This window comes from Quercus lobata, chromosome 3, assembly GCF_001633185.2.
Source record: "Quercus lobata isolate SW786 chromosome 3, ValleyOak3.0 Primary Assembly, whole genome shotgun sequence".
Classification (NCBI taxonomy): domain Eukaryota; kingdom Viridiplantae; phylum Streptophyta; class Magnoliopsida; order Fagales; family Fagaceae; genus Quercus; species Quercus lobata.
In genome coordinates, this window is record NC_044906.1 from 45251288 (window position 1) to 45276928 (window position 25641).

At 34.7% G+C, this 25641-nt stretch overlaps 1 protein-coding gene across 1 annotated transcript; it reads right to left on the reverse strand.

Moving 5' to 3' along the window:
* Positions 1 to 5476: 5476 nt before the first annotated feature.
* LOC115980957 lies at positions 5477 to 6649 on the reverse strand. The gene is made up of 2 exons (XM_031103153.1): positions 6154 to 6649; positions 5477 to 5925 (listed from the first exon to the last, which is right to left on the reverse strand). Exons 1-2 carry the CDS (start codon positions 6647 to 6649, stop codon positions 5477 to 5479), a joined length of 945 nt encoding a protein of 314 aa, XP_030959013.1.
* Between the last annotated feature and the right edge of the window lie 18992 nt (positions 6650 to 25641).

A 25641-nucleotide genomic window follows, 5' to 3' on the forward strand; every position in this document is an offset into this window, starting at 1 on the left:
CCCCAATTCAAATTACGGCTTGGTTGTTTTTACACTAACTTAATACTAAGTGCGGAATAGTGTAAACGCAAGCAAACATGCAAGAGAGCTACTCTAATCCATATTTAAAGCAACACAGCAGTAAAATGAAATGAACTAGAGTAGGGAAGAGAGATGAAAACACAGATAACACCGAGACGTATTATCGAAGAGGAAACCGAAGAACTCAGCGAAAAACCTCTTCCCCGCCCTCCAAGCGGTAATCGATCCACTGGACAATCAGTTGGGATACATGGGTAAGCAAGAGACCCTCCAAGCCTAATCTACCCTCTGTACCTAAGCCCTCCAAGCTCCTACTCCAACAAGGCTTCTCAGAACCGTGTCTTGTCTAGCTCTCCAGATCCCGCAACAAGCTCCATGTTGCATCTGCCATCCTTGGCTTCTTCCAATGTTTCCTAGCAGCACCAAAACTTCACTTGACACTCTCAAATGGTGTGGTAAGTGTTTGGGCTATTGACCTCTCAATGGTATGGAAATGGAGAGGTAGGAGATGAGGAAATTCCACAAGCAAATGTGTAGAGAATTGTTGGTATAACAATTTCTAACTCTCAAGTGTTTTTGCTAGGGTTTTCTCTCAGAAGCTCACCTTCACATTTGTGGGTAATATGGGTATATATAATGAGGGTACAGAAAGTGTGTATCAGACAGTACAGATTGGCAGAACAGAATGTCTCGTGGGTGTCTCGCGGGAAGGCCTTACCCTCGAGATACTCGCGAGAAGGCCTTACTCGCGAGATACTTGCGAGACACAGTTGTCTCCATCTGTACAGACTCTTCGCATTCCAATCATGCACAGGACACATGCATCTTTTCGCGGGATGCTTAGTCGCGAGATACTCACGAAAACCTTTCTTACTTCAATAGCTTGAGTCTTCACACTCTCTCTCACTATCACACAACCCTTACAATAAATTCCCACAACAGATACATGGTACAAAAGATTGAATAAAATTATAATAAAATTTGGCACGGAATAAAAGCCAACAAAATACATATTTGTAAATCACAACTTTACAATCTCCCCTTTTGGCTATTCCATGACAAAACCCCTAAAATAGACTCTAGACTTAAACGTGAGTTTGGAAATAATGGAAAAACTCACTCACACCTAATCTAGAAAATGTGAAGCACTTGCAGTTTATACCTATAACTTGAAACACTTGCACACAAACAAAACTTTCATTAAGTTTATGACAAGTTGAACACAAGGTATGAACAAGAGCAAGCATAGTACGATCAAGTATGTAAACAATAGATATCATGCAAACAAACACTTGATCAAACAAGGGTAGTCATTAAAGAATGACTCCAATGAACATATAACAAGTAAATGTTCATCCGGACATGTACAACGAAGCAATCACTTATGATTACTTGCATGTCCAATCGCACAACCAATGCAAAATACACGAAGTATATGCATCTAGGAACAATCCTACTAGGGCACAAGTGTGAAGTACTTAAGACATTTTAGCAATATCTAAAAGTACACAGAGAATGCTACACAAGCATTGAGATAGTCACAAACACAATATACTGAATAAACACTGAAATTAACTAAAACAACATGTGATGAGGTTTTAAACAAAAGCAGTAAAAGCATAAACATAAACCAGTAGTTGAAGAGGCTAAATATAAGCACAAGTAAACCAAACATTATTTACTGTCTTCTTCTCCCCCTACCACTACACTCCCCCTAACAACGACACCTTCTCCCCCTTTTTTTCATGGAATAGCTAGTCTTCATGTTCCTCTAGCTTCCTCTGAATTTGGTCCAGTTGAGTCTGAAGAGATGTGAACTTGGTTTCAAGACGATTGTGTTGAGAGTACATGCTAGTCCGGATATCTTGGTAGTAATCTCTTGGAGAGTATCCAAGATGCTGTCTAGCCGTTCATCATAAACATGTGATGTAGAACTTGAGCTTCCCTGAGTAGCAGGAATTTCTTGCTTGGGATTCTTTTTAGTGTGACTCATGCTTGCATGGAGAGTGCAGATAGAAATTGGACTTGGCCTTGGATAGGGGTGCTCATTTTCCAAGGGATAGACACCTTTGAGCTTCAAAATCCATGAGATAAGGGGACAGAAAGGAATGCAATTCCTTGAGGCAATTCGGTTAACTATTTTTGCTAGAATGTGGAAGATATGAGAACACACATCAATCTCGACATCAGAGATTAAATCATGCAAGAATAGTGCTCGACCAAGATTCATGAACCCAGTGCTTGACAGAGGGTAGAGGTTGCTACACATGATTGTTGTAAGTAGTCTTAGTTCAGGAGAAAGAGATTCCACACTTATTGACTTCCCATTAGAGGAAACTTCTAGATTATTTCCTAAGGCTTCTCTAAGAATCTCTTCATCTGGATTCAGCTCATCATATACCGGCGGTATGGGGAGTATTGGGCGGTTGATGTGTAGGATTTCCGCCAAGTAAATTGGTGACACTGAGAAACTTTTTCCACTAACCCAACATTTGATCTCCTCTCCATCAACAGTACATTGGCATAAAATTCTCTCACCATGTTCTCGTAAGCATTGTCAAGAGTTGATTGAAGAAAGTTCCAATCTTTGTGGCAATTCATATGGGAATATTTGTGTCATGTAGAGATAGCTGGTCAATAGTTCTTTCAACCAACAGTGGATCTTCCATAAAGTACTTCTCAAAGTTTTGAGATGCAGCATAAGATCTGAAATAGTTCTGATAAAAAATTCCTATTGATGATTGAGTCCTCTTTGGCTTTGGAGAGAGATTATCAACATCAATCACATGCTCGTTTCCTTTGTTGCTGCCTCCTTTCACAGCTGAGCTTTTAAATGGAGACATCTGCACATATGAACACAGAACAAAAATGAAACAAGAGCAAAAACACAAAAACAGAGCACAAAAACTTGATTAGATTCAAGTTAGTTCAAAACAGAGCACACAAACAAAAACAACAAGTTAAAGATGATAAGCCATGTAAACAGACTCACAATGCATGAGTGAAGTGAGTATAAAAGTGTGTACATATGTGTGCATGTACTGATGCATGAGATGTACCTAGAGATGCCTAAAGTGTGCATAGTATGTGCAAGGCATGGCATTTGAAAAACAAAATGAGTTAAACACATCCAAAACATGTGAAACAAGTTCAATCAAAGTAAACTCAAGTAGAGGAACTCATTTGAGTCCAATACACCCAAAGAATGTCACTTGGACATTCTATCAAACACCTAACATGAAACAGTTTATCAACACTATGAAAAATGCATGATCATGATGAAACATGCCTCAATACAAGTTCAAATTGCCACAAGGGGCCAGCATAGATACACAAACATCAAATGGGACTAAGGCCAAATAAGATTTTGGAAAATTTTTCACAAAAATTAAGAACCCCAACCCATTTTCGAAAAATCCCTAATTTTGAGAACCCTAACTAATTTTCTGCATAATCTATGAAAAACAAAAGGAAAGATGTTTTAGAAAACATACCTTAAAGTTAAAATCGTAGAAAACAAGCTTGGAATTGATGGGGTTTAAGAGAAAATTGATTTTGGGTTGAGACAGGTTCGAGAGAGGCAATGCGAGGGAAGTTATGAGTTTTGAAAAGATGTCACATCTGCTACATAAAAATTGAAAACACGCGTTTTTCACGGGTTAGGCAGTAGTGAATAAGTCACGAAACAGTTGTGAAAAGAGCCACTGAAGCACAAATGCTTTCGCAAGAAGCTGTTAGTCGTGAATTAGGCGCGAGTCAGTCATGAAAGTTTCTGTGTGATTTTGAGAAAAATTCAATTTTTGCCTAAAAACCATTTCACGAGAAGAGGTTAGTCGCGAAATACCCATGAGGCAGTAGCAAGAGTTTCTGTATGAAAAATATGACTTTTGATTTCCCTTAAGCATATTTCGCAAGAAGCTCTAAGTCACGAGCTTCTCGCGAAACAGCCTTTGAACCAGTTTTTGATGAAAAACACAAAAATGCATGTTGAACAGAAACTAGAAACAAAAAAGTACAAAATCACTTTCAAAAACATATAAAACACTCAAAAAAAAAATCTTTCTGGGTTTGATCAGCAAGTATTTTGAGCATACACATCACATTTGAACATGTACAATCACACAAATGAGATAGACATTATTTGAACAAAGTCTCGTGTGTTGTGTGTGAGTATCAAATGTGGAATAGTCTATAGTCTAGATTGAAGCTTCAATGATCAATTCAAACAAGTCATACACAACTAGTACAAAAATCAAGTGATTTATCTTTATTATAGAAATGAGCATATATGACTTCCCATAAGAAAATGACTACAATTCTTAGAAGCTTTTCATTTTGCCTCTGCATAATTCATTACAATTGATCCCTTTTTGGATATTTCATCTCTTTTTGAGATTGGTGCTTGAAATTTTTGATATTTCAACAATGAGAGTTAGCCTTTGGCTTTTGAGCACCTTTTCATTTTAATTTAAAAGTTGCTTTCCGTTTTTCCTAGTCAAATATTAGTATGTGCGACAGGCTTTTGCAGCTCAATATCTCTTTTCATTTGGAGATTTACATTTGGTGAGCTCTATAGCAAAAAAAAAAAAAAAAAAAGTGGGAAGAGATATAGGCACAAGTCTATGCAAGTATTAAGACCATCAAGTTATTGACCAATCATTCATGACAAGTTTGAAGATCTATTTACAACAATCACACAAAAATTTCAAGATTTCTCCCACAAAGATTTATGTGCATACAAAACAAGCTAGGCTCGTAAATACACTACGCCATAAGTACGAAGGTACTAAGCCAAACTCACATGTGACATACACAAAGACAAGCGATCAAACCTTTTTTTTTTTTTTAAGATTTTTCAATTTTTTATGGGTTTTTGAATTTTGAACAAACTCAAAAGCAGAACAAGAAAAGTAAGATCAACAACAACAAAACTTGAAAGAAATGTTATAAACAGAAAACAATGCATGATATGATGCATGAACCTATGATCCTAAGCATTGGAAGTATTGATGCATGGACATGGGAGGTAATCATGCATGAGTACCCTCTTCACCCACATGTCACGTGCGTTTGTGGTGATATCCCTATAGGATTGGGTACGTGAATTGTGACCTTCAAACCTACTTTTGAAGTTTGCCAAACATGTGGTAAATGCCTCAATCATCTTCATTACATCCACCACACCGGAATCTTCATTTTGACTTCGTGGTTGCCCAACAGTCCAATTCCTCCTGTCATCTCTTGGTTCTCTTGACCTTTGGTCCCTAGCATTATTCAATGCTCTTAGCTTATGACAATTGGGTCTGGTATGCCCTTGTATTCCATAATAATGGCATACATGGTTTGCTCTCAGACCTCTTTGTGATTTTGGAGGTGATCTCCCATTGTCTTCAGACCTGACCATTGATTGGTTGCGAGGCTTGTTCAACACCCTTTGCTCAGCCCTATTCTTCTTCTACTCCACATTGGCTTTCTCAACAGTTGGGACAACTGCAATCGGCTCTTTGGCCTTCACAAACTTCAATTCTTTGGAGATGTTCATAGCTGAACTACTTCCTCCAGTGTATCCTAATACGGTTTTGTCGGAGAAGGTCTTTTGAGATGAAAGGATATCATCAAGCTTCTTTGTGGAGACTCGCTTTACCTTGGAATTCGCTTGAACTACCTCAAGCTCAAGGAATTTCACCTTGGTGTAAGCTTCGGTTAGTTCGCCATTTAGTGTTTCTATCTCGCATTTGGCCTCCTTATATCTCACTAGGAGACTTCTATAGTCTTCCTCAGCTTTCTTCATCTTTTTCACAGTTGCCTTAGCCACCTTTGCATATTCTCCCAACTTCTCAAGGAGAGAGTTATAATTTTCTTGAAGACTAGCTATATCTTCATCTATCTCAGCATCCGATTCTTCTACAATTCCCATGGATTCTTCATCACTATGCTCCCCAAGTTCTTGTACGAGCAAGTTCAAATCCTCTGAAGATTCTACATAAGCAATAGTCATAAATGCTGAGTAGTTCACTTCTTCATCACAACTGCCCTCCGAATCTAGGTCAGAAGACTACGAATCATTGAGAGTTATGGCATATGCCTTGCCCTTCATTCTCAAATAATTAGGACATTCTCTCTTAACATGACCATGTCCATTGCACTCGAAGCAAGTGATTCCTTGAGTGGATTGAGAGTCCTTTCCATCTTTCTTCCTGAATTCCTTCCTATCACCCTTGGGAGATGAAAACTTTCCGCTGTTGAAAGGTTTTCCACTGTTGTTCATCTTTAGAAATTTTCGGAAGTTCTTTGCAAGGAAAACTACTTCCTTCTCCACATCATCCTCTTCGGAGGGGTTGTCCATTCTCTTGGTGATGGTTTTAAGAGCAAGGGATTTGCTCGATTTATGAAAAGGCAGTCCTAACTCATATGTTTGAAGAGATCCGATTAGCTCTTGGATTTTGATCTCATCCAAGTCTTTACTCTCTTCTATAGCTGTAACTTTTGCTCGGAAACTCTCCGGTAAAGACCTCAAAATTTTTCTCACCACCTTAGAGTCTTCAATCTTCTCTCCAAGATTGAGTTCGGCAATTACAATCTCATTGAGCTTTCCATAGAAAGAATCGAAAGCCTCATCATCTCCCATCTTAAGTTCTTCAAATCCGGTGGTAAGCATTTGTAGCTTCGTATCCTTGACTTTCTTGGTACCCTCATAGGTCGTTTCAAGGATTGTCCAAGCTTCCTATGCTGTCTCCAGGTGTGATATCCTGTGAAACTCATCAGGGGACACACCACAGAATATAGCATTAATGGCCTTACTATTCGCATTAGCTAATGCAAGAGCTGCCTTGTCCCATTTGAACTTGGCAGTAATGGGTTTAACATACCCATTTTTTGTGAAATCCCACACGGACTCATCTATAGCACACAAGAAAGCCCTCATTCGGACCTTCCAAAAAGCATAGTTGCCTCCATCATAGAATGGTAGGGCATTAAGAGATTATGACCGGTCCATCATAAAGGGTCAAGGATCACACTTCGGTATTTAGACCACAACGAATGTACCCGCCCTGATACCAATTGAAAGCTTGAAATGTGTAAAAACACAAGAGCTCGTTTAGACCCCCAATTCAAATTACGGCTTGGTTGTTTTTACACTAACTTAATACTAAGTGCGGAATAGTGTAAATGGAAGCAAACATGCAAGAGAGCTACTCTAATCCATATTTAAAGCAACACAACAGCAAAATGAAATGAACAAGAGTAGGGAAGAGAGATGCAAACACAGATAACACCGAGATGTGTTATTGAAGAGGAAACCGAAGAACTCAGTGAAAACCTCTCCGCCGCCCTCCAAGCGGTAATCAATCCACTAGACAATCAGTTAGGATACATGGGTAAGCAAGAGACCCTCCAAGCCTAATCTACCCTTTGTACCTAAGCCCTCCAAGCTCCTACTCCAACAAGGCTTCTCGGAACTGTATCTTGTCTAGCTTTCCAGATCCCGCAACAAGCTCCATGTTGCATCTGCCATCCTTGGCTTCTTCCAATGTTTCCTAGCAGCACCAAAACCTCACTTGACACTCTCAAATGGTGTGGTAAGTGTTTGGGCTATTGACCTCTCAATGGTATGGAAATGAAGAGGTAGGAGATAAGAAAATTCCACAAACAAATGTGTAGAGAATTGTTGGTATAACAATTTCTAACTCTCAAGTGTTTTGGCTAGGGTTTTCTCTCAGAAGCTCACCTTCATATTTGTGGGTAATATGTGTATATATAATGACGATACAGAAAGTGTGTATCAAACAGTATAGACTGGCAAAACAGAATGTCTCGCGGGTGTCTCGTGGGAAGGCCTTGCCTGTGAGATACTTGTGAGACACAGCTGTCTCCATCTGTACAAACTCTTCGTATTCCAGTCATGCATAGGGCACATGCATAGGGCACATGCATCTTTTCGCAAGATGCTTAGTCACGAGATACCCGCAAAAACCTTCCTTACTTCAATAGCTTGAGTCTTCACACTCTCTCTCACTATCACATAACTCTTACAATAAATTCCCACAACAGATACAGGGTACAAAAGATTGAATAAAATTAAAATCAAATTTGGTACGGAATAAAAAGCCAACAAAATACATATTTGTAAATCACAACTTTACAAAGTTAATAAGGCTTATGGATTTCAATAAATGTGAATAACTAAAAGATTAAATCGGGTACTTACGGATAAAATAGTTCTTTACAAAGTGACAATTGATTATGACTTTGTTTACTATGGATATTTTATATTAGAGTCTTGGGATATAATTTATTAATAAGGCTTAGAGTGCAATTATATTAATATAGTGGTATTAAATATAATTAATGGTAACTTTGGACTTGTCAAGAGTTGACAGATAAGCCCAAGGCCTATTAGAGCTAGAGTCTTATTTGTTCCCTTTGGTCCCATCTCAAGCCACAAACTAAAGCCCAATTAAGCAGGCCCAAAAAGCTTAGATAATCAGTTATGTATAAGGAGAAAAACATATAGAATTTTCAATATATAGTATGGAAATGGTGTGTATATGAGTGAAAGCCACTATCTTATTCTCCCTTGAATACATACATGTAAACTAATTGAGAGACCACACTTCTTGGGCACCATGTGGAATTGGGATGAAGATTAGAGGTATTCTCAAGTCTTGATTTTGAATTTCACTACATCAAGGCACTCTTTCTATTATTTGTTCTAGAATTCAAGGTTACATGTTATCTCTCATGAATAAAGTAGATCCGTGTTTGTTGCTTTTGTTGTGTGTTTGTATGAGATGCAAAACCAGATTTTCCAATAGGTTATATATGCAGTAGTTATAAAGGAAGGAGTTCTCAGTATGCACACTATGTAATAGATGATGATTATGATTCAAGTGCCACTTCAATTATAGACTAATATTACAGCTTCCTTCAAATTTATTGCTCATGTAGAAATGAAAGGTTCCCGTGTTACTCTGGAAGATATAATACTTTATTTGATTCGATGATTTAAAAAAATGTTAGTGTAGTGTTGAAGTCAATGAAGCAGGGACTTATGAGACATATGAGTAGGCCATCCACATAATAGTCTTTCTGTGTAATAATATTTTCACTTTTTTATGATGGGTTTTGCTTGGTTTTGTATTTTGTATTATGCATAATTGGTTGTTGTACATTTGGTTGGATCATTTTTTCTTATTTTGGGTTGATGATTGTATTTTATTATTATTATTTTATTTTTGTAATTAGTTAGAGACTCATAAATAAAGGGTGGTGAATAAGATTGTAGGTTCAATACTCACTGTGTGTGTAAACTTATCACTTAAATGCAATGGTTTAAATGCATAAGCAGTTTGTATCACAACATTGTCATGTGTTTTGTGCATTTTCTATACCTTCATTACTTAGGAAGTGTTTAACAATTACATGTGATAGGAGGGTCCACTTATGGTACATAAACAAAGCCTCAAAATTTATAATTGAGTAGATGACAAATGTCTTTAACTTATAAGACAATTTTCTCCTAAACTTCTTTGAGCTCAAGTGGGATGTTTTGAAATAACTGCCTAGCTGGTAATCCACTTGGAGTGGGTACTTTCTCTTTTTAGGTAGTTGATGGGCCTGAATGGAATGGCCTTTTTACCACAAATATAAGTTTATATATAGATAATTGTACTTTTTTTTTCTAATGAATCCTGTGCATTGCAAGAGAGTATAACTTATCGTCAACAAGTGGAACAAGAGTTTATATTGATTTGGACATTCCTAATACTGCTAAATTTAAAGATTAGTAAGTGCTTTATTTTGGATTCACATTTTTAATGTATTTACAGTCTCTACAATACTGCTCAAAGCATATGTCCCAAGTCACTGCATGGTAAATAAGCTATGACCTTAAATTATTGTGCAATACTCCGGTGGATGCCACCAGGAACAAATTAGTAGTTTCTGTAGGAAACAATAATGGTCACAATGGGCAGATTGTAGTTAACATGAAATATGGGAAACTAGAAACATGAATTGCAGTTGTTAATGACAGGGAAGAGTGTACATTAAGGAAGGTTTTGGAGTCGTTTAAGGCCTAAAGTAAAAAAGTCTAAGTGGTACAAAATATGGGAAAGTGTTTATTTGATATGAAGGTTGTTTTGGCAGTGCGTGGATAATGACTCTTTTTTATAATGTCCTATCAAAAAGAAGTTCACCGAATCTATACTGGAATTCTGCAACTTGTAAATTAGAATGTAGTAATTCCTAAAAGGACATGTGCAATAGTCAAGTTTTTTAGGTTGTGACATATTAGCCTTTTAAAATAAGTTGTTGTGTATGTTTTATCATTTTGTGGTATCATTACTTTTGAAACTTATTTGTTACTTATTTTACATGATTCACATTTTTAATGTATTTACAGTCTCTATAATACTATGTCTAATATCTTTATGTAATATAACATGCTGGTGGAAAATAACCAACCAATAGTACAAATGCCAAAGCAATTCAAACCACAAGTGACAATTCAAGAAGAGATGAACATCAGCAGAAGAACCATAAGTGAAATAACAAAAATTATGTGGGACTTTGATAGCGAGGTAAGAAAAAAAAAAAACCTTGAACAATAATATTGTGTTCTTAACATTGCTTTATGTACTATAGACCTACTTTTACAAAATTTAACTATAAAATTATGAATTGATTGATATTAAATTCAATTACTAGGAAACAATCTTTACCTGTCAAGGAAGGATTATAAACATTGAGATAGATAATTCTGGTTGGTACTTTATCTCTTGCAAAGTATGTCGTAAAAAGAAGTCAAGAGATGAATTTTTATGGTGCGACAATTGCAACAAAAAGGCATGCTTCCTAATCCCAAGGCACACAAAATGAAAATGTTTACTTTTTATATTAAAATTCACAATAACTAATATGATATTAACATTATATATGTCATTTCTCTTATCAAGTATAGAATTCAATTAAAGGTTGAAGATAGCTCAGGAATGGTCATATTCATTTTATTTGATTCAGAAGTAGAAAAATTACTCAACATAGTCATAGTCATAAGATTGTTAAGAATATTCATTGGTACTCTGATGCTCAGTCACGGGGATATAGCATGACCATAGTCATAAGATTGTTAAAAATATGAATTATGTTTGAGTATTTGAACTATTTTGAGTCACTTAAATTGCTTATGTATTTTTGGAATCTATTGTAAGTTATAGCTTTTGATATATGGAAAACTGACTACTTTCTAAACCATCTATGATACATTTGTAAGGTTAAAGTATGTGATCTATTTGCAACTTATTATTTTAAGACTATGAAACTTCTTTAGTTATTTTTGAAAACCCATAGTATATTATAACTTTTGAAAAATCATATTACATCTTATTACTTTACAGATCTACTGCTTTATAAAACTTATTAGGATTTTGGTTACTTATTGAGTTGTCAGCTCACCCCTTTTTCCCTTCCAGTTTCAGATTGTGAAGAATACCAAGTTTTGGGAGTTTGATGTTGTGTTGTGAGTAGGAAAAGAAGTTTAGTGATTTTGGGATTGGATGGTCTTTTAATAGTTTTATATTTATTGGCCAATTGGCATTATGTACATGAGGTTTGGATTTTGTTCCTATTAAATTATTGGAGATCTGTTCATAAAGAAAGTGTTGAGGTATTTTGGATTTATTTGGTTTTAATTTTTGAGGATAAATTTTAGTTGCTAAGAAGGCCTTGCATACTTGTAGGGTACTTACTTTATAAGCATGTGACGGTTGTCATGTGCCTATCTTTATAGTTGGGTTTGGGGCGTGACAAATTCTAAACACCATACACAAGAATTATCTTTTTTATATTTTTTTGTGAAATACAAAGGAAAAATTGAATCCAATATATATATTTTTTTTAATATACTGAATAAGTAATTGTGCATACAAAAATTGATGAATCACCTCGACTTTTGCAATATTCATAACTCAAATAATCTTGTATCTCATAATTGTAATTAAGAAAACAAAGAAAAAAGAGATATCTAGGAGAAGAATATTAATTTTTGACGGGGATGTTTTGTGATAAGGGCCAAAAATGCAAGATTAGCCCAAATCTCTCATTGGGTTCTTTAGAAGTGTTTATTATGGAGAATCAATTCCAAAATTCCAAATGTATAATGAACAAAAGGCTAATGGTACTTTAACAAGAGAGAAATTAAAATTCCATAATTGAAATATAAGAAAATGCAGAAAAGTGCACAAGTCTGAGCACAACAATTTCATTCCCAGCATAACAGTTTTTTTTTTTTTTTTTTTTATAATTTTTTTCACGCTTCTTAGCCTCTTTGGGATATTGATGGCCTAAGAATTAGAGATGTCGATGTCGGGTTGTTGCATCCCTAGCACAAAAAAGAATTAGAGATGTCGATGTCGGGTTGTTGCATCCCTAGCACAAAAATTTCTCTCCTTAGCCTCTATGTCGCTTATTCCAAGTTTCCACATTATACTAAGATTTCACTCAAAAGTTTTTGGAATGAGTTTCCAGCAACTTGCATGTAATTTTTGAGCTATCTGACATCAATATCTAGAGTGAGGTCTAGAAAAGAATTCTCCAAAGGTGCGTGCCAAGCTCCCCCTACTAGTGGGCTTACTTAGGAATTCCCTTTGCAAGAGTTGAGTGACAAGAAAAATTTTCTTAAGGATGACACATTAGCGCTTCCCTCTTCAAGCATAATCTTAAATTCAAGAATGATTTAGGTGTTGGCATGGCTTGGAATGCATGCGCTTGTCATGACTTGAAATATATGAACATGCCGTGGCATAGCATGCGAGGTTCGAGCATAATTTTGGATGCATAAGCTGGTCATGACTTCCAAAGGTTGGGGCAATTTTGTCACATGATTTGGAGCATCTCCAGCAATTTAATGAGCTAAGGATAGAACTTTTTTCTGCTCAACTTCACCATGCTCTTCTTGTGCGGCAAAGCATCATATAGTTTTCTCTTGGAATGACAAGTTGGTGTGAGAAACACCATCTTTTTTCTGGTTTTGCATCTTTGGATACATAACTTCTTTGGTTTCAGCTACTTGACTCCCTAGTGGAGTCTCCAAAATGTTTGGGATGTTTTGCGACAAGGGCCAAAAATGCAAGATTAGCCCAAATCTCCCATTGGGTTCTTTAGAAGTGTTTACTGTGGAGAATTAAGCCCAAAATTCCAAATGTATAATGAACAAAAGGCTAATGGTACTTTAACAAGAGAGAAATCAAAATGCCATAATTGAAATACAAGAAAATGCAAAAAAAGCACACAGGTCCGAAACTTCAACCGACAATCAACGAGAAGAGGAATTGAGAGAGGTTGTGAGGAAGAGAGGGAAGGTTCCCTTGTACCTATATTTCCACCCCTAAGCTTCAGAATTGTGAGGATGTTAGCTGGCTAAATGGGCTTTTGCTCTAAAGTTTCATCTCTAAGGGTAGAACGTGATTAGTTCATTTTGAATTTGATTAGGGCCTTTTATGCATTTGGGTTGCTCTAAGTGACAATTTTTTGGTCAATAAAAGAGGTTTTGAACCCCAAGGTCTCAATCAAAGAGGTTATGGTCAGATTTGCTTTAATGGGGTAAGAGGGTTGGCTTGCTTTTTGTATAATTTGGGAATTGAAGTGGCCTAAATTCATGGGTTGATGTTTCCTAGACATGGCAGGCCCCTGGAGTTTGCATTTGATTGTTGCAATAGACAAGGCTAGCCACTTAGGGTCAATTATATGTTTTAGAACAGAAAAGCTAGGCCACAGTTAGCTAGAGCATAAAGGCTCTTTTAAGGTGGAAATTTCGGGTACAAGACCTCCTCCATGAGCCAAAGGTGCTACTAGTGTCCCTTGCCCACTTGGTAGTACGCATGGGTAGGGGTCATGCAAAAGATCTGAAAGGAACCAGCCCATACCCTCCAAACCACACTCTCTCAATTTTCCCAATACATTACATGAGCTAAGCCATGCGTAAAAGAGTAAAATATAATACAATACATGAATTAAGCCCACAAGGAACTGGAGCTTGGTTGAATTGGGCTTTTACAAATTGTGTCGCGAAAATGGGTATCAACATTAGCCCCCCAAGCACGTGTGGCACTTGCGACAAGCATGTGAGTAGTTGATATTTTCCATTGCTTGAAAATGTTGCAAGTTTGGGAACTAGTTTACCCAAACGTTTATTTTTTGTTGAGATGATATGGGTCAATGAAGTCTGTTTGTATAAATATCATAGGTCATGGAACCCACTTATTGAAAAATTGTGGTCATGAGTCCAACAAAGCCACATTGTAACCAAATGATAGGTCCAATCCGTAATGCTCTTTTCTTTTTTCATGTCCACATGTAGCTTTATAATTTTCTTCGTAGAATGGTTTGGGAACCTTTAATTTCCTGGTGCTTTCTCGCTTCTCTTTGGCTTTCTATGATTATACTTTAGGAACAATATTCCTAATATAAATCCTAGATGAGTAAACCCAAGCTGTGTCTTGAAGCTTCACTCTCCTAATGCATGGAGAAATGTACCTTTCAAAGAATTAAATGCTTGAACATGACATAGACCAAGAGATGGTTGCTGGGTGCTAACGTTTGCATGACTTCAATGCCTAAAGAAAGATGTTTGCAGGCATGTACAAAGGCATGTGGACTAACTTAGACATAACCCCATATGCCATAAGAAATAATTAAGCTCCTAAGTCTTGAATCATGTATGGTGGGCCCCGTGGTAATTTCTGAAGTTCCTGTTTTGCAGCCACTTTTTTATTTTTATTTTTTTTTTATTTTTATTTATTTTTTTTATAACATATATTGACATATCAATATACCATTTGTTTTGAACCCCACGCCGCTTGCTTACTCTCTCCCAGTAGCTTTTTATTCCTTTCTTCACTTACTTTGCCCTTCAAACTTCATTGTTTTTATAGCCTTCCCTTAGGTCAGTTAGGTGTATCAAGGAAGTATTTGTTTTGCAATATATCTGAGGGCTTTATCTCTTAAGACCCAACCAAATCTTCATTTGCTTTTCAAGATCGGCCAAAGGAGGGGGAGGGGGAGGGGGGGGGGGGGTTGGGTGGGGTGGTGGGGCGAGGGGTGCTACCAGTGTTCCTTTCCCACTTGGTAGTACACATGTGCTGAGGTCATGCAAAAGGTCCGAAAGGAATCGACTCATACCCACCAAATCACATATCAATATACCATTTGTTTTGAACCCCACACTGCTTGCTTACTGTCACACCCTACACCTAAAAGGGTCCAAAGCGTGAGGAAAGAACCATTAAAAGCAAGAATGTAGGAGATTTTTTTTTCTTCTATTCCTCTCCTTGACGCATGATAAGAATAAATGACCATACTAAAATCTTCATATTACAAGTCAGAGCTCTATAACACAATTACAAACAATAACTCAAGTCATGTTCCTCCAAATAATGCATGAATATATTTCAAAGCTCCAAATGGATAACACAAAACCACAATCCCTTTTAGAATACACAACCTCAACATTGAAGTTAGGCCTACAAAGCCTAAGACTAACAAACCCCAAGTATCCAACCTCCAATAAAATTAATTATAATCTCGGTAAACTTTGCAAGATTGAGTCACCAACCAATCATAGCATAAATCTCTCACTTAGCATAATGCTCCAATTACCACCAATAAAACAAGCTCCATGCTCGAGATATAGCAAATTTATCTATAATACTGTTGGAGAGTGTGATGAGCTAAAACCCAGTAAGTAGCATAATTAATGGGGTGGAGGAAATGCAAGTTTCATGATTATAAATAGTTTGCAAAACATGTTTTAGTTTGGGAAATTGCTAACTGAATACTGCAAGATCATTTTTTAGTAATAATGTAACAAGAATGATTAGATGGTGAAACACAAAGTTTCTCAAAATAATACCATGAAACTATATATTATAATCTGTGAGCACTAACAATACAATTTCCAAAGCCATAAAATTTAACATACAGTAATTTTATCACAAATATACCATACTACCACATAGACCAATCAAGAGATCCACCCATTCACAATTGGCATGATATTGTCCTCTCTGGTATGCAGACTCTTGGCCCATGGACAACAACCTCACCCATACCCTCAAGGTTTTTCTTTTCCCCCATGGGCAGCAGAGAGAACGCATCAAATAGGACCTCTCTTGAATGTAGTCTCTTGGCCCCATGGGCAGCAGCCTCACCCACACACAATCAAGGAACCTCTTCCCCCCATAGGTAGCAGGGAAGAACGCGTCATCCAAAGTGAAAGGGCACTAACCTGGATTTGATTCCGTTGTCACAAAGACTACGGAAACCAAATCGAGTGATTACCGGGAAATCACACATGGCATGGTGTTAAAACCACATAAAGCTCACAGGTTACATACATTTTGAAACACATAGTTTATATTTAGCTAGTTTCAGAAAACCTTAAATAATCTAACTTCCACAAAGTTTGTAAGGTTTTCAACTTCATTCTTGTCAAAAGATTTTCAATCTTTTTCCCAAATAACAAGACAAGATAAGCATCTTTAAATTATTCAATATACCATAAAATCAATGAATTCCTTATCAAAGATTAAATCAAAGATGCTCATATTTTCCATATCAACAATTCATGCATTTCCCCAAATACAATACCAAATATGATGCATTTTCATATATATAATCACATATACATTAAGGCTTCGCTTGGGAGTTCATAAGGGAATGGAATTGAATAATAATAAGGGAATGGAAAGTAATGGAATGGAATGGAATATATTTAAGTAAGGGAAAGGAATGGAAAAGAATGGAATTAAGTAACCTTGATTGGATGTTTTAAAATAAAGGAATGGAAAGGAATGAAAATGAATGGAATGTAAGTAATCTTGTTTGGGAGCAACATGGAGGGAATTGAACGGAATTATTTTATGACAATATTACTATTAGACCCCTATTTTAAAATAAAGAGTTGAATATACAAAGGTATTTTGGGAGTTTTAGTAAAAAAATCATTAAATCTAATTTCATTCCCTCCAATTCCTCCCAATTTCGGGGGGAATGAAAATTTGAGATTTTAAGGCTTCGCTTAGGAGTTCATAAGGGAATGGAATGGAATAATAATAAGGAAATGGAAAGTAATGGAATGGAATGTAATATATTTAAGTAAGGGAAAGGAATGGAAAAGAATTGAATGGAATGAAATTAAGTAACCTTGATTGGATGTTTTAAAATAAAGGAATGGAAAGGAATGAAAATGAATGGAATGTAAGTAATCTTGTTTGGGAGCAACATGGAGGGAATGGAACGGAATCATTTTATGACAATATTACTATTAGACCCCTATTTTAAAATAAAAAGTTGAATATACAGGGATATTTTGGGAGTTTTAGTAAAAAAATCATTAAATTTAATTCTATTCCCTCAAAATCCTCCCAATTTCGGGGGGAATAAAAATTTGAGATTTTAAAGGAATAGAGAGGAATGAGTGTTCCCTCCTACCTATTCCATTCCCTCCTACTTAAACTCCCAAACAAGGGAATGAACTTTCCATTCCCTCCATTAAAACTCCCAAACAAGGGAAATGAAGAATATTCTAAAATGATTCTTTTTATTCATTTCCATTCCATTCCATTCCCTCCTCCCAAGCGAAACCTAAGGGAATAGAGAGGAATGAGTGTTCCTTCCTACCTATTCCATTCCCTCCTACTTAAACTCCCAAACAAGGGAATGGGCTTTCCATTCCCTCCATTAAAACTCCCAAACAAGGGAAATGAAGAATATTCTAAAATGATTCTTTTCTTTCCTTTCCATTCCATTCCATTCCTTCCTCCCAAGCGAAGCCTAAGGGAATAGAGAGGAATGAGTGTTCCCTCCTACCTATTCCATTCCCTCCTACTTAAACTCTCAAACAAGGGAATGAGCTTTCCATTCCCTCCATTAAAACTCCCAAACAAGGAAAATGAAGAATATTCTAAAATGATTATTTTCATTCATTTCCATTTCATTGCATTCCCTCCTCCCAAGCGAAGCCTAAGGTTACGGCACAATAGTTTTTAGGAAAATATAGTTTCCATAGATAGTTTCCAAAAGCGTGTCTAACCTAAAAACAACATTTATGTAACATGGTTATTTTTCAAAAATCCCATTAAAAAGCTACTTATCTCGGAAGGCTAACTAATTTTACCTCAACTGGGCACCACAAAATCAACTAATCTAGTCACTAGGTCCATCACCAAGAGTATCGAAACCTAGAAACACAAAGGTCAAACCTATCAATAACAAGGCTGTTCATAAAGTACCATCACACTTATCTCCATAAATCGTAACAATACCCTAAAATCAAACCAAAGGCCCTAAAGTCTAGCTTGCCCATCCTAAGACAAGTACCCTTCCCAAGCAGGAACCAAACAAGCATCCAAGAAACTCATAGTGCTAACACAACCAAAACATTTTAAATTCACTACCACAAAAATGTGCATCATAAGATAATATAAAATACTCATTAATCTCTTTGAGTACTAAATAATATATTAAAGCCAAGATAAGCTCAACCGAGGTTTGGGATTAATTCCACAATTTCTCAACGTTTTAGTCTTACTTTAAGATTCAGTACATAATAGGGCAGCCATTTTTAAAAAATTTTTGGTCAATGAAAAGTTATCCGATTAATTCAAAACTTTAAGGGAACATTCCCCTATATGTATACAATGTACCACAGAAAATTCAGCCCAAAAAGATTTTTCTGTAATTTATTAAAAATCATGCATTGCGGCTGACTCAAATCTGTCATGACAGCTTTAGAAAATTGTTATAGTTGTAAGACTAGCCCAAATTATTTGAGAATTTACTCACATTAAAACCACTAGATTTAAAGCATATTAAAAACAAGGAATCAAACCCAAAAATCCCATATAAATAACTTATCAAACACTTGGTATGCAAAAGCACATGCTCACACTTAACTTTCATAAATTTGTAATTATCACTCCACTCACACGCACATTTGCCAAAGTCATTTAAAATGCAAAGAACACACTTCCAAAAATCAACCCAAACTTCCACAAAATCAACCCACATGATTGCTCAAGGAACCCAAATTTTAACCATGGAGAAACCCCAAATGATCACCATTTGTAAAAACCCTTAACCATTTAACAATTAAGTCCACCAAATCAAAAACCCATGTACTCAAATCACATGTATATCACTCAAGTAGCTTAAATTAGAAAGAAATCTTACAACAACTTGAAAAGCTACCAAAATAGTTAAAGAGTTTTACCTTTAAAGTTTGGGATAATTGAGCGTATGGGGTTTCTAATGAGGTTCTCTGGTGAAATCTGCCAAAAGTGGTGGTAGATGGCTGGTTTACCGGTGAGGGAGCGAGAGAAATAGAGGGAGCTAGAGTCTGTAGGTGTGTGGGCTTCGGTGGGTGGGTGAGATAGAAAGAGGGAGAGAGAGATATCAACGTGAAATGAGGAAGAAAGGGGAGGGGAGGGGGGTGACTTAAGTTGAAAAGCTTAATTACCAAATTGCCCCAAAAATATCTTGAGTAAAATTACCAATTTGCCCCTCAAGCTTCCTCCAAAATACACTTAATAACTAGGGTGTTACACTTACTCTCTCCCAGTAGCTTTTTATTTCTTTCTTCACTAACTTTGCCCTTCAAACTTCATTGTTTTTGTAGCCTTCCCTTAGGCCAGTTAGGTGTATCAAAGAAGTATTTGTTCTGTAATATATCTAAGGGCTTTATCTCTTAAGACCCAACCAAATCTTCATTTGCTTTTCAAGATCGGCAAGGGAGGGGGGGGGGGGGCAAGGGGTGCTACCAGTGTGCCTTGCTCACTTGGTAGTATGCATGTGCTGAGGTCATGCAAAAGGTCCGAAAGGAATCAACCCATACCCACCAAACCACACTCTCTCAATTTTTCCAATAAGTCGCATGGGCTTAGGCCATGCTAAAAAGAATAAAATATAATACAATACATGAATTAAGCCCACAAAGAAGTGGAGCTTGGTTGAATTGGGCTTACATAAAATGTGTCGCGAAAATGGGTATCAACAATGTTTTACACAATATTTAATTATCAACAATTTTTTACACAATATTTAATCACCATATGCAAGTCTTATCTTTCTTCTTCTTCTTCTTTTTTCATCATTGTTTGGTTAAATACACAAGGAAACTTGAATCGCTCTTTTTTTTTTTAATCGCACATTGAATATACAAATAAGTAATTATAGAAACATGGGCTACATATTTCTGGGGTCATTTGGACCAAAGGCTATTAGCTACAAGAGCTTCATGTCTGGTATGATTTTCTTAGCACTTTGCTTGCTAACATCTGATTGCTGTTAGCCGTGCCTGTTGGGCATTATAGTTGGAGTTAATTATGAGGGTAAGTAAAGGATTAGGACACATGATTTTATATATTGTCAAATGTCAATTTAATGAAATCGATTTGTCAAATGAAAGGCGATTAGACAGAGATGATTGTGTCACAAAAAGCTTTCAATTAACTCCAAAAATTGTACACTAGAATAGATTGGTATCCAGAAAATTCGTTTTAATTGACAAACCAAAGCGGTTGATGGAATAGAATTGACCATTTCCCCCTTCCGTCTCAATTAAGATATTTCTATTTACTAACTCAAAAAAAAAAATAATAATAATAAATATATATATATATATATTAATTATTATATCAACTACATTTAAGCATGGCATCTATTGCATAGCCCAATCACCAATGTATGTTAACAACAATTTGAATGCCCTCTATATTATTACGAATCAAAATAATCTGACAAATTTATCATATATATCTAATCTAATACTATATATAATAGCAGAAGCCTTTAACCACGTGCTGACACATAAGCAAAAATGCTTATCTAAAAAACTGCCACGTATAGAGTTTAAACTTTAAAAAAACTGGACGGTGTGTTTGGAGTGCCTCATCTTTAGTCAGTAACCCGGCACGTATAGAGTTTAAACTTAAAAAAACTCAGACGGTGCGTTTGGAGTGGTTTATCACTTTATCTTCAGACTCTCAAAATCAGACTTGTAGCGATACAGCACCTTTAAACACACGATCAAAATTCAGCTTACTATACAAAAAACACAAAACTTGCGTGCAGACTGAAAACTTCTACAACAGACGATTTAGAAACTAATCCGTCTCTGCTCTTCAACAACAAACAATTCAGAAGGTAGAAATTTTCCCCCTTTTTTGTTTTTTCTATTCAGTTATCGATTATAGGGTTTCCAGGGAAAAAAAAGGGGTGTAGTCGAAGGTAGGCATTTTTTCCCCTAATTTCTCATTTATTTTTGCAATTTCTTGAATCCTGTTTTGGTCGATTATAGTATAAATAGATGAAAAGTAAAACCTCTGCAACAGTGGCAACCTCTGTTCGTTCTCTGCAACAGATGACTTAGAAACTATTCCATCTCTGCTCTTCAACAAGAAACAATTGAGAAGGTAGACATTTTTCCCTCTTTTTTGGTTTTCTATTCATTTTCCGTTTCTAGGGTTTCCAGGGAAAATGGGTATAGTCGAAGGTATGCATTTTTCCTCCTTTTTCCCTAATTTCTCATTGATTAAATTTAGTTTTAGTTTGGCAGATTTCTGTTTAGATTGTATTTAAAAAAAAAAAAAAAAACTGAATGCTTGGAATATACAATCGTCTTTGTTGTTTTACTTTTTTGTATTTATTATTATTATTTTTTTATTTCTCTACTGAAATAAACCTCTATTGATATTTATTTTCATGTTTTGATTTATTAGAAAGTAGGAATTGCTTTTATGTTTTGTTTACTTATTTATGTCTTTGTTGGTTTATTTTTGAGATATTTCACTTTGTAATGTTAAGGGTTGTATAACTGCTAATTACAATTTCAAGCCAGTTTTGAATATTTAGTTTGTGGTCCTTAGCATAAAGTGTTTCATGTACAGTAGCTGTTGATTTTTATAATTCGCAAAATTAATCATATGTGAATGCACCCAATAGTAACTTTTTGTAATACAGTTTCTAAAATTACAAAGATTACAAAGTGTAGTGATTTGTGAATTTGGGGCTTCAAGAAGTTGAAGTGGAGTGTGTAGTAAAAATTTGATAGATGAACTAAAGTTTGGTGGTCCACTAATTTGCAGATTGCATTTTTTTCCTCCTTTTTTCTCTATTTTCTCATTTATTTTTGCAATTTCTTGAATCCTGATTTGTTCGATTGTAGTATTGATTCATGTACAGTAGCTGTTGATTTTTATTGAAAATTTAGCTTTGCAACTCAATGAACTGCTCAAATGTATTTTTAAATTGAGAACCATGGAGGAGTGTACCAACTGTAGGTTTCACAATAGTAACTTTTTGTAATACAGTTTCTAAAATTTTGAAACCTACCTAACTTTTAATGGTTGGTTATTTTTTAAAGTTAATAATTAAATTATAATTTTTGGGTTTTTTGGTTTTCTCTATTACCTGTTCTGTTATTTGTAGGGGGGGTTGAGAGTGGAATTTTGAATATTTGGTCAATGTTATTTTTTGTTTGCTTTGAAGGGTTTGTTAATGACCATATTTATGAGACTGTTTCTTTAAGTAACATGCATGGTTTATGTGAAGGTACAATTTACCTGCAGTTACATTCTTCATATCTATTTGGTTCTTTAATCTGTTTCTTCAACTGTTTTCTTATATATATTATTATATTTAGGGATTCTAATTGTATTATACTTTTGAAAAAAAAAATTGTTATAAATTTTATTTTTTAAAACCATTTTGTATAATTTATACCTGCATTTGTAATTAGTGTTTTGCAGAAAACAGTCTTACACTTCTTTTGTTATAAAGACATTTTATTTGTTGGTGTAAAAGCATAGTTTTTTTGGTTGATGTGTTCATCCAAAAGTACGCATTTATAGACTTTCAATTACTATTATAAGTGTGATGAAAAATATGAAAATATAGCAAGATGCTAACTTCTGATTTTTGCTTGACTTTTGTAATTCATTATATTGATCAGTTTTGCAACAATCTAGAAACATTTTTAGGCATGTATGATTAGAGATTCCAAACATGTAGATACCTTCATACAAACGTATTTTTAGTGTAGTTACTCCTTTGTTTGATATTCCGTGTGTACTTAGATACATTTTAGTAAAGATTGTTGTTTAAAAAGAAAAAGAAATAGTCATTAATTTTATCCATTTTAAAACCATAGTACCTTCAAGCAAAGTAAATAATTAAACAACTAACCATCCACCCCCTTCCATATTTTCCATCACATTAAGTATAGTGTATTAAGTTGATTGTTTTCTAATTTATAAAATGACCCCAAGGTAAAATTCCTCTTTTTTTGTTTTCTATTCATTTGTCGTTTCTAGGGTTTCCAGGGAAAAATGGGTATAGTCGAAGGTATGCATTTTTTCCTCCTTTTTTCTCTATTTTCTCATTTATTTTTGCAATTTCTTGAATCTTGTTTTGTTCGATTATAGTATTGATTCATGTACAGTAGCTGTTGATTTTTATTGAAAATTTAGCTTTGCAACTCAATGAACTGCTCAAATGTATTTTTAAATTAAGAACCATGGAGGAGTGTACCAACTATAGGTTTCACAATAGTAACTTTTTGTAATACAGTTTCTAAAATTTTGAAAACTACCTAACTTTTAATGGTTGGTTATTTTTTAAAGTTAATAATTAAATTATAATTTTTGGGTTTTTTGGTTTTCTCTATTACCTGTTCTGTTATTTGTAGGGGGGGTTGAGAGTGGAATTTTGAATATTTGGTCAATGTTATTTTTTGTTTACTTTGAAGAGTTTGTTAATGACCATATTTATGAGACTGTTTCTTTAAGTAACATGCATGGTTTATGTGAAGGTACAATTTACCTGCAGTTACATTCTTCATATCTATTTGGTTCTTTAATCTGTTTCTTCAACTGTTTTCTTATATATATTATTATATTTAGGGATTCTAATTGTATTATACTTTTGAAAAAAAAATTGTTATAAATTTTATTTTTTAAAACTATTTTATATAATTTATACCTGCATTTGTAATTAGTGTTTTGCAGAAAACAGTCTTACACTTCTTTTGTTATAAAGACATTTTATTTGTTGGTGTAAAAGCAAAGTTCTTTTGGTTGATGTGTTCATCCAAAAGTATGCATTTATAGACTTTCAATTACTATTATAAGTGTGACGAAAAATATTAAAATATAGCAAGATGCTAACTTCTGATATTTGCTTGACTTTTGTAATTGATTATATTGATCAGAAAAGCTTTGAGGAATTAAAAAGCTTTTTCCAGTTTTTGAAGTGGGGTTTCAGTTTTATTTGTATCTACATAATTTCAAAATCATATAATTATGATACAATTTTGTTTCAGTTTTGATAAAGTAATTTAAATTGAAGTATTTCATTGAAGTTGGTATTGTCATTGTAATTCTATCATGTTCTATCACAACTAATAGTTTGTACCTGTTGGATGAACATTTTGTAAGTTTGGATGGTTGTTTATGACGTAATACATAAGAATTACCCCATACTAGCTTCTTATCTTAGCATTAAAATTTGATTTTCGAATTTTAATTCAGATTTCAAGTTTCAAAGAATAGATCTGAATTAATTCTATCTTTACACCAAATTTCATGATTTTAAACATATTTAGCACACTCACTTCTATTCTTGCCTTTGTATTTTTCTTCTTAGTATTTTATTTAACTATTGTTTCTCTTCTGATTTATTGTTTTGGTTTACTGGAATGCTTACTATTATTTTTTTAAATTTTCTTTCCTGATGTTTATTTCAAAATTGTTGTATTAGACTTGGTATCTTTTATTTTTTGTACTGCTCAGGCTATTAGGTTCAGTTTATTGGCAGTGTTTTTAAATTTGTAATTGTTGTTGTTGTTAGCTTTACTTATTTTGTATAGTCATTTGTTTTAATTGTGTATGTCTCATTCTTAGTATTAATTACTTTATTTTTCATTATTTCAGTAAACTGATAGTTTCTACTGTTTAATACAAATAAACCTGCCATGTTTTGTGTTTTCAATAGTGTTTACATTCTCGCGTGCTATTGTAGGTTTATCATCTCTGTTTTGGATTTTAAGACGTTTTTTTTTACTATTCAAGAAGAACTGCTGAATTAAATAAAGAGGTTAGTATTGCCAAATTTCCCCATTGTTGCTTTTATTTAGATTAGTATCTTTTTATCATTTGACTCTTAAAACAGATGCTAAGCCCAAATTCCCCTTTGTTGGTTTTATTTAGATTTGTATCTCTTTATAATTTGTTGATGCTTGATTAAAAAAAACAATTGAACAAAAGTAGCTTTGAGAAGATTATTAAATATGTACTCTTTCACTTTTAAAATAAATGCTAATTTTACTTTTGTTTTTCCATCTTATAATAGTAAAAGAGAAAATGGAAAATGCAAGTTTAGAACGACAGAAAAGACGGATGATGATGTTTGAAAAGCGATCCAAAAGAAAACAGTATGAAATACAAAATACTTTACAAAATGAAGTTGCTGAAGCTAGAAAATACAGGAAAATAGTCATTGCTGAAAAAAAAAAAAAGGAGAAACAAAATGGTAGTCAATCATGAAAATTGTTCATTACATTCACCC

Coding starts and splice junctions, on each gene's coding strand:
- LOC115980957 (XM_031103153.1), bottom strand. CDS start 6,649: ATGGGAGATGATGAGGCTTTCGATTCTTTCTATGGAAAGCTCAATGAG. Junction 5,926..6,153: donor CTTCGAGTGCAATGGACATG/GTCATGTTAAGA, acceptor TGGGAATTGTAG/AAGAATCGGATGCTGAGATA.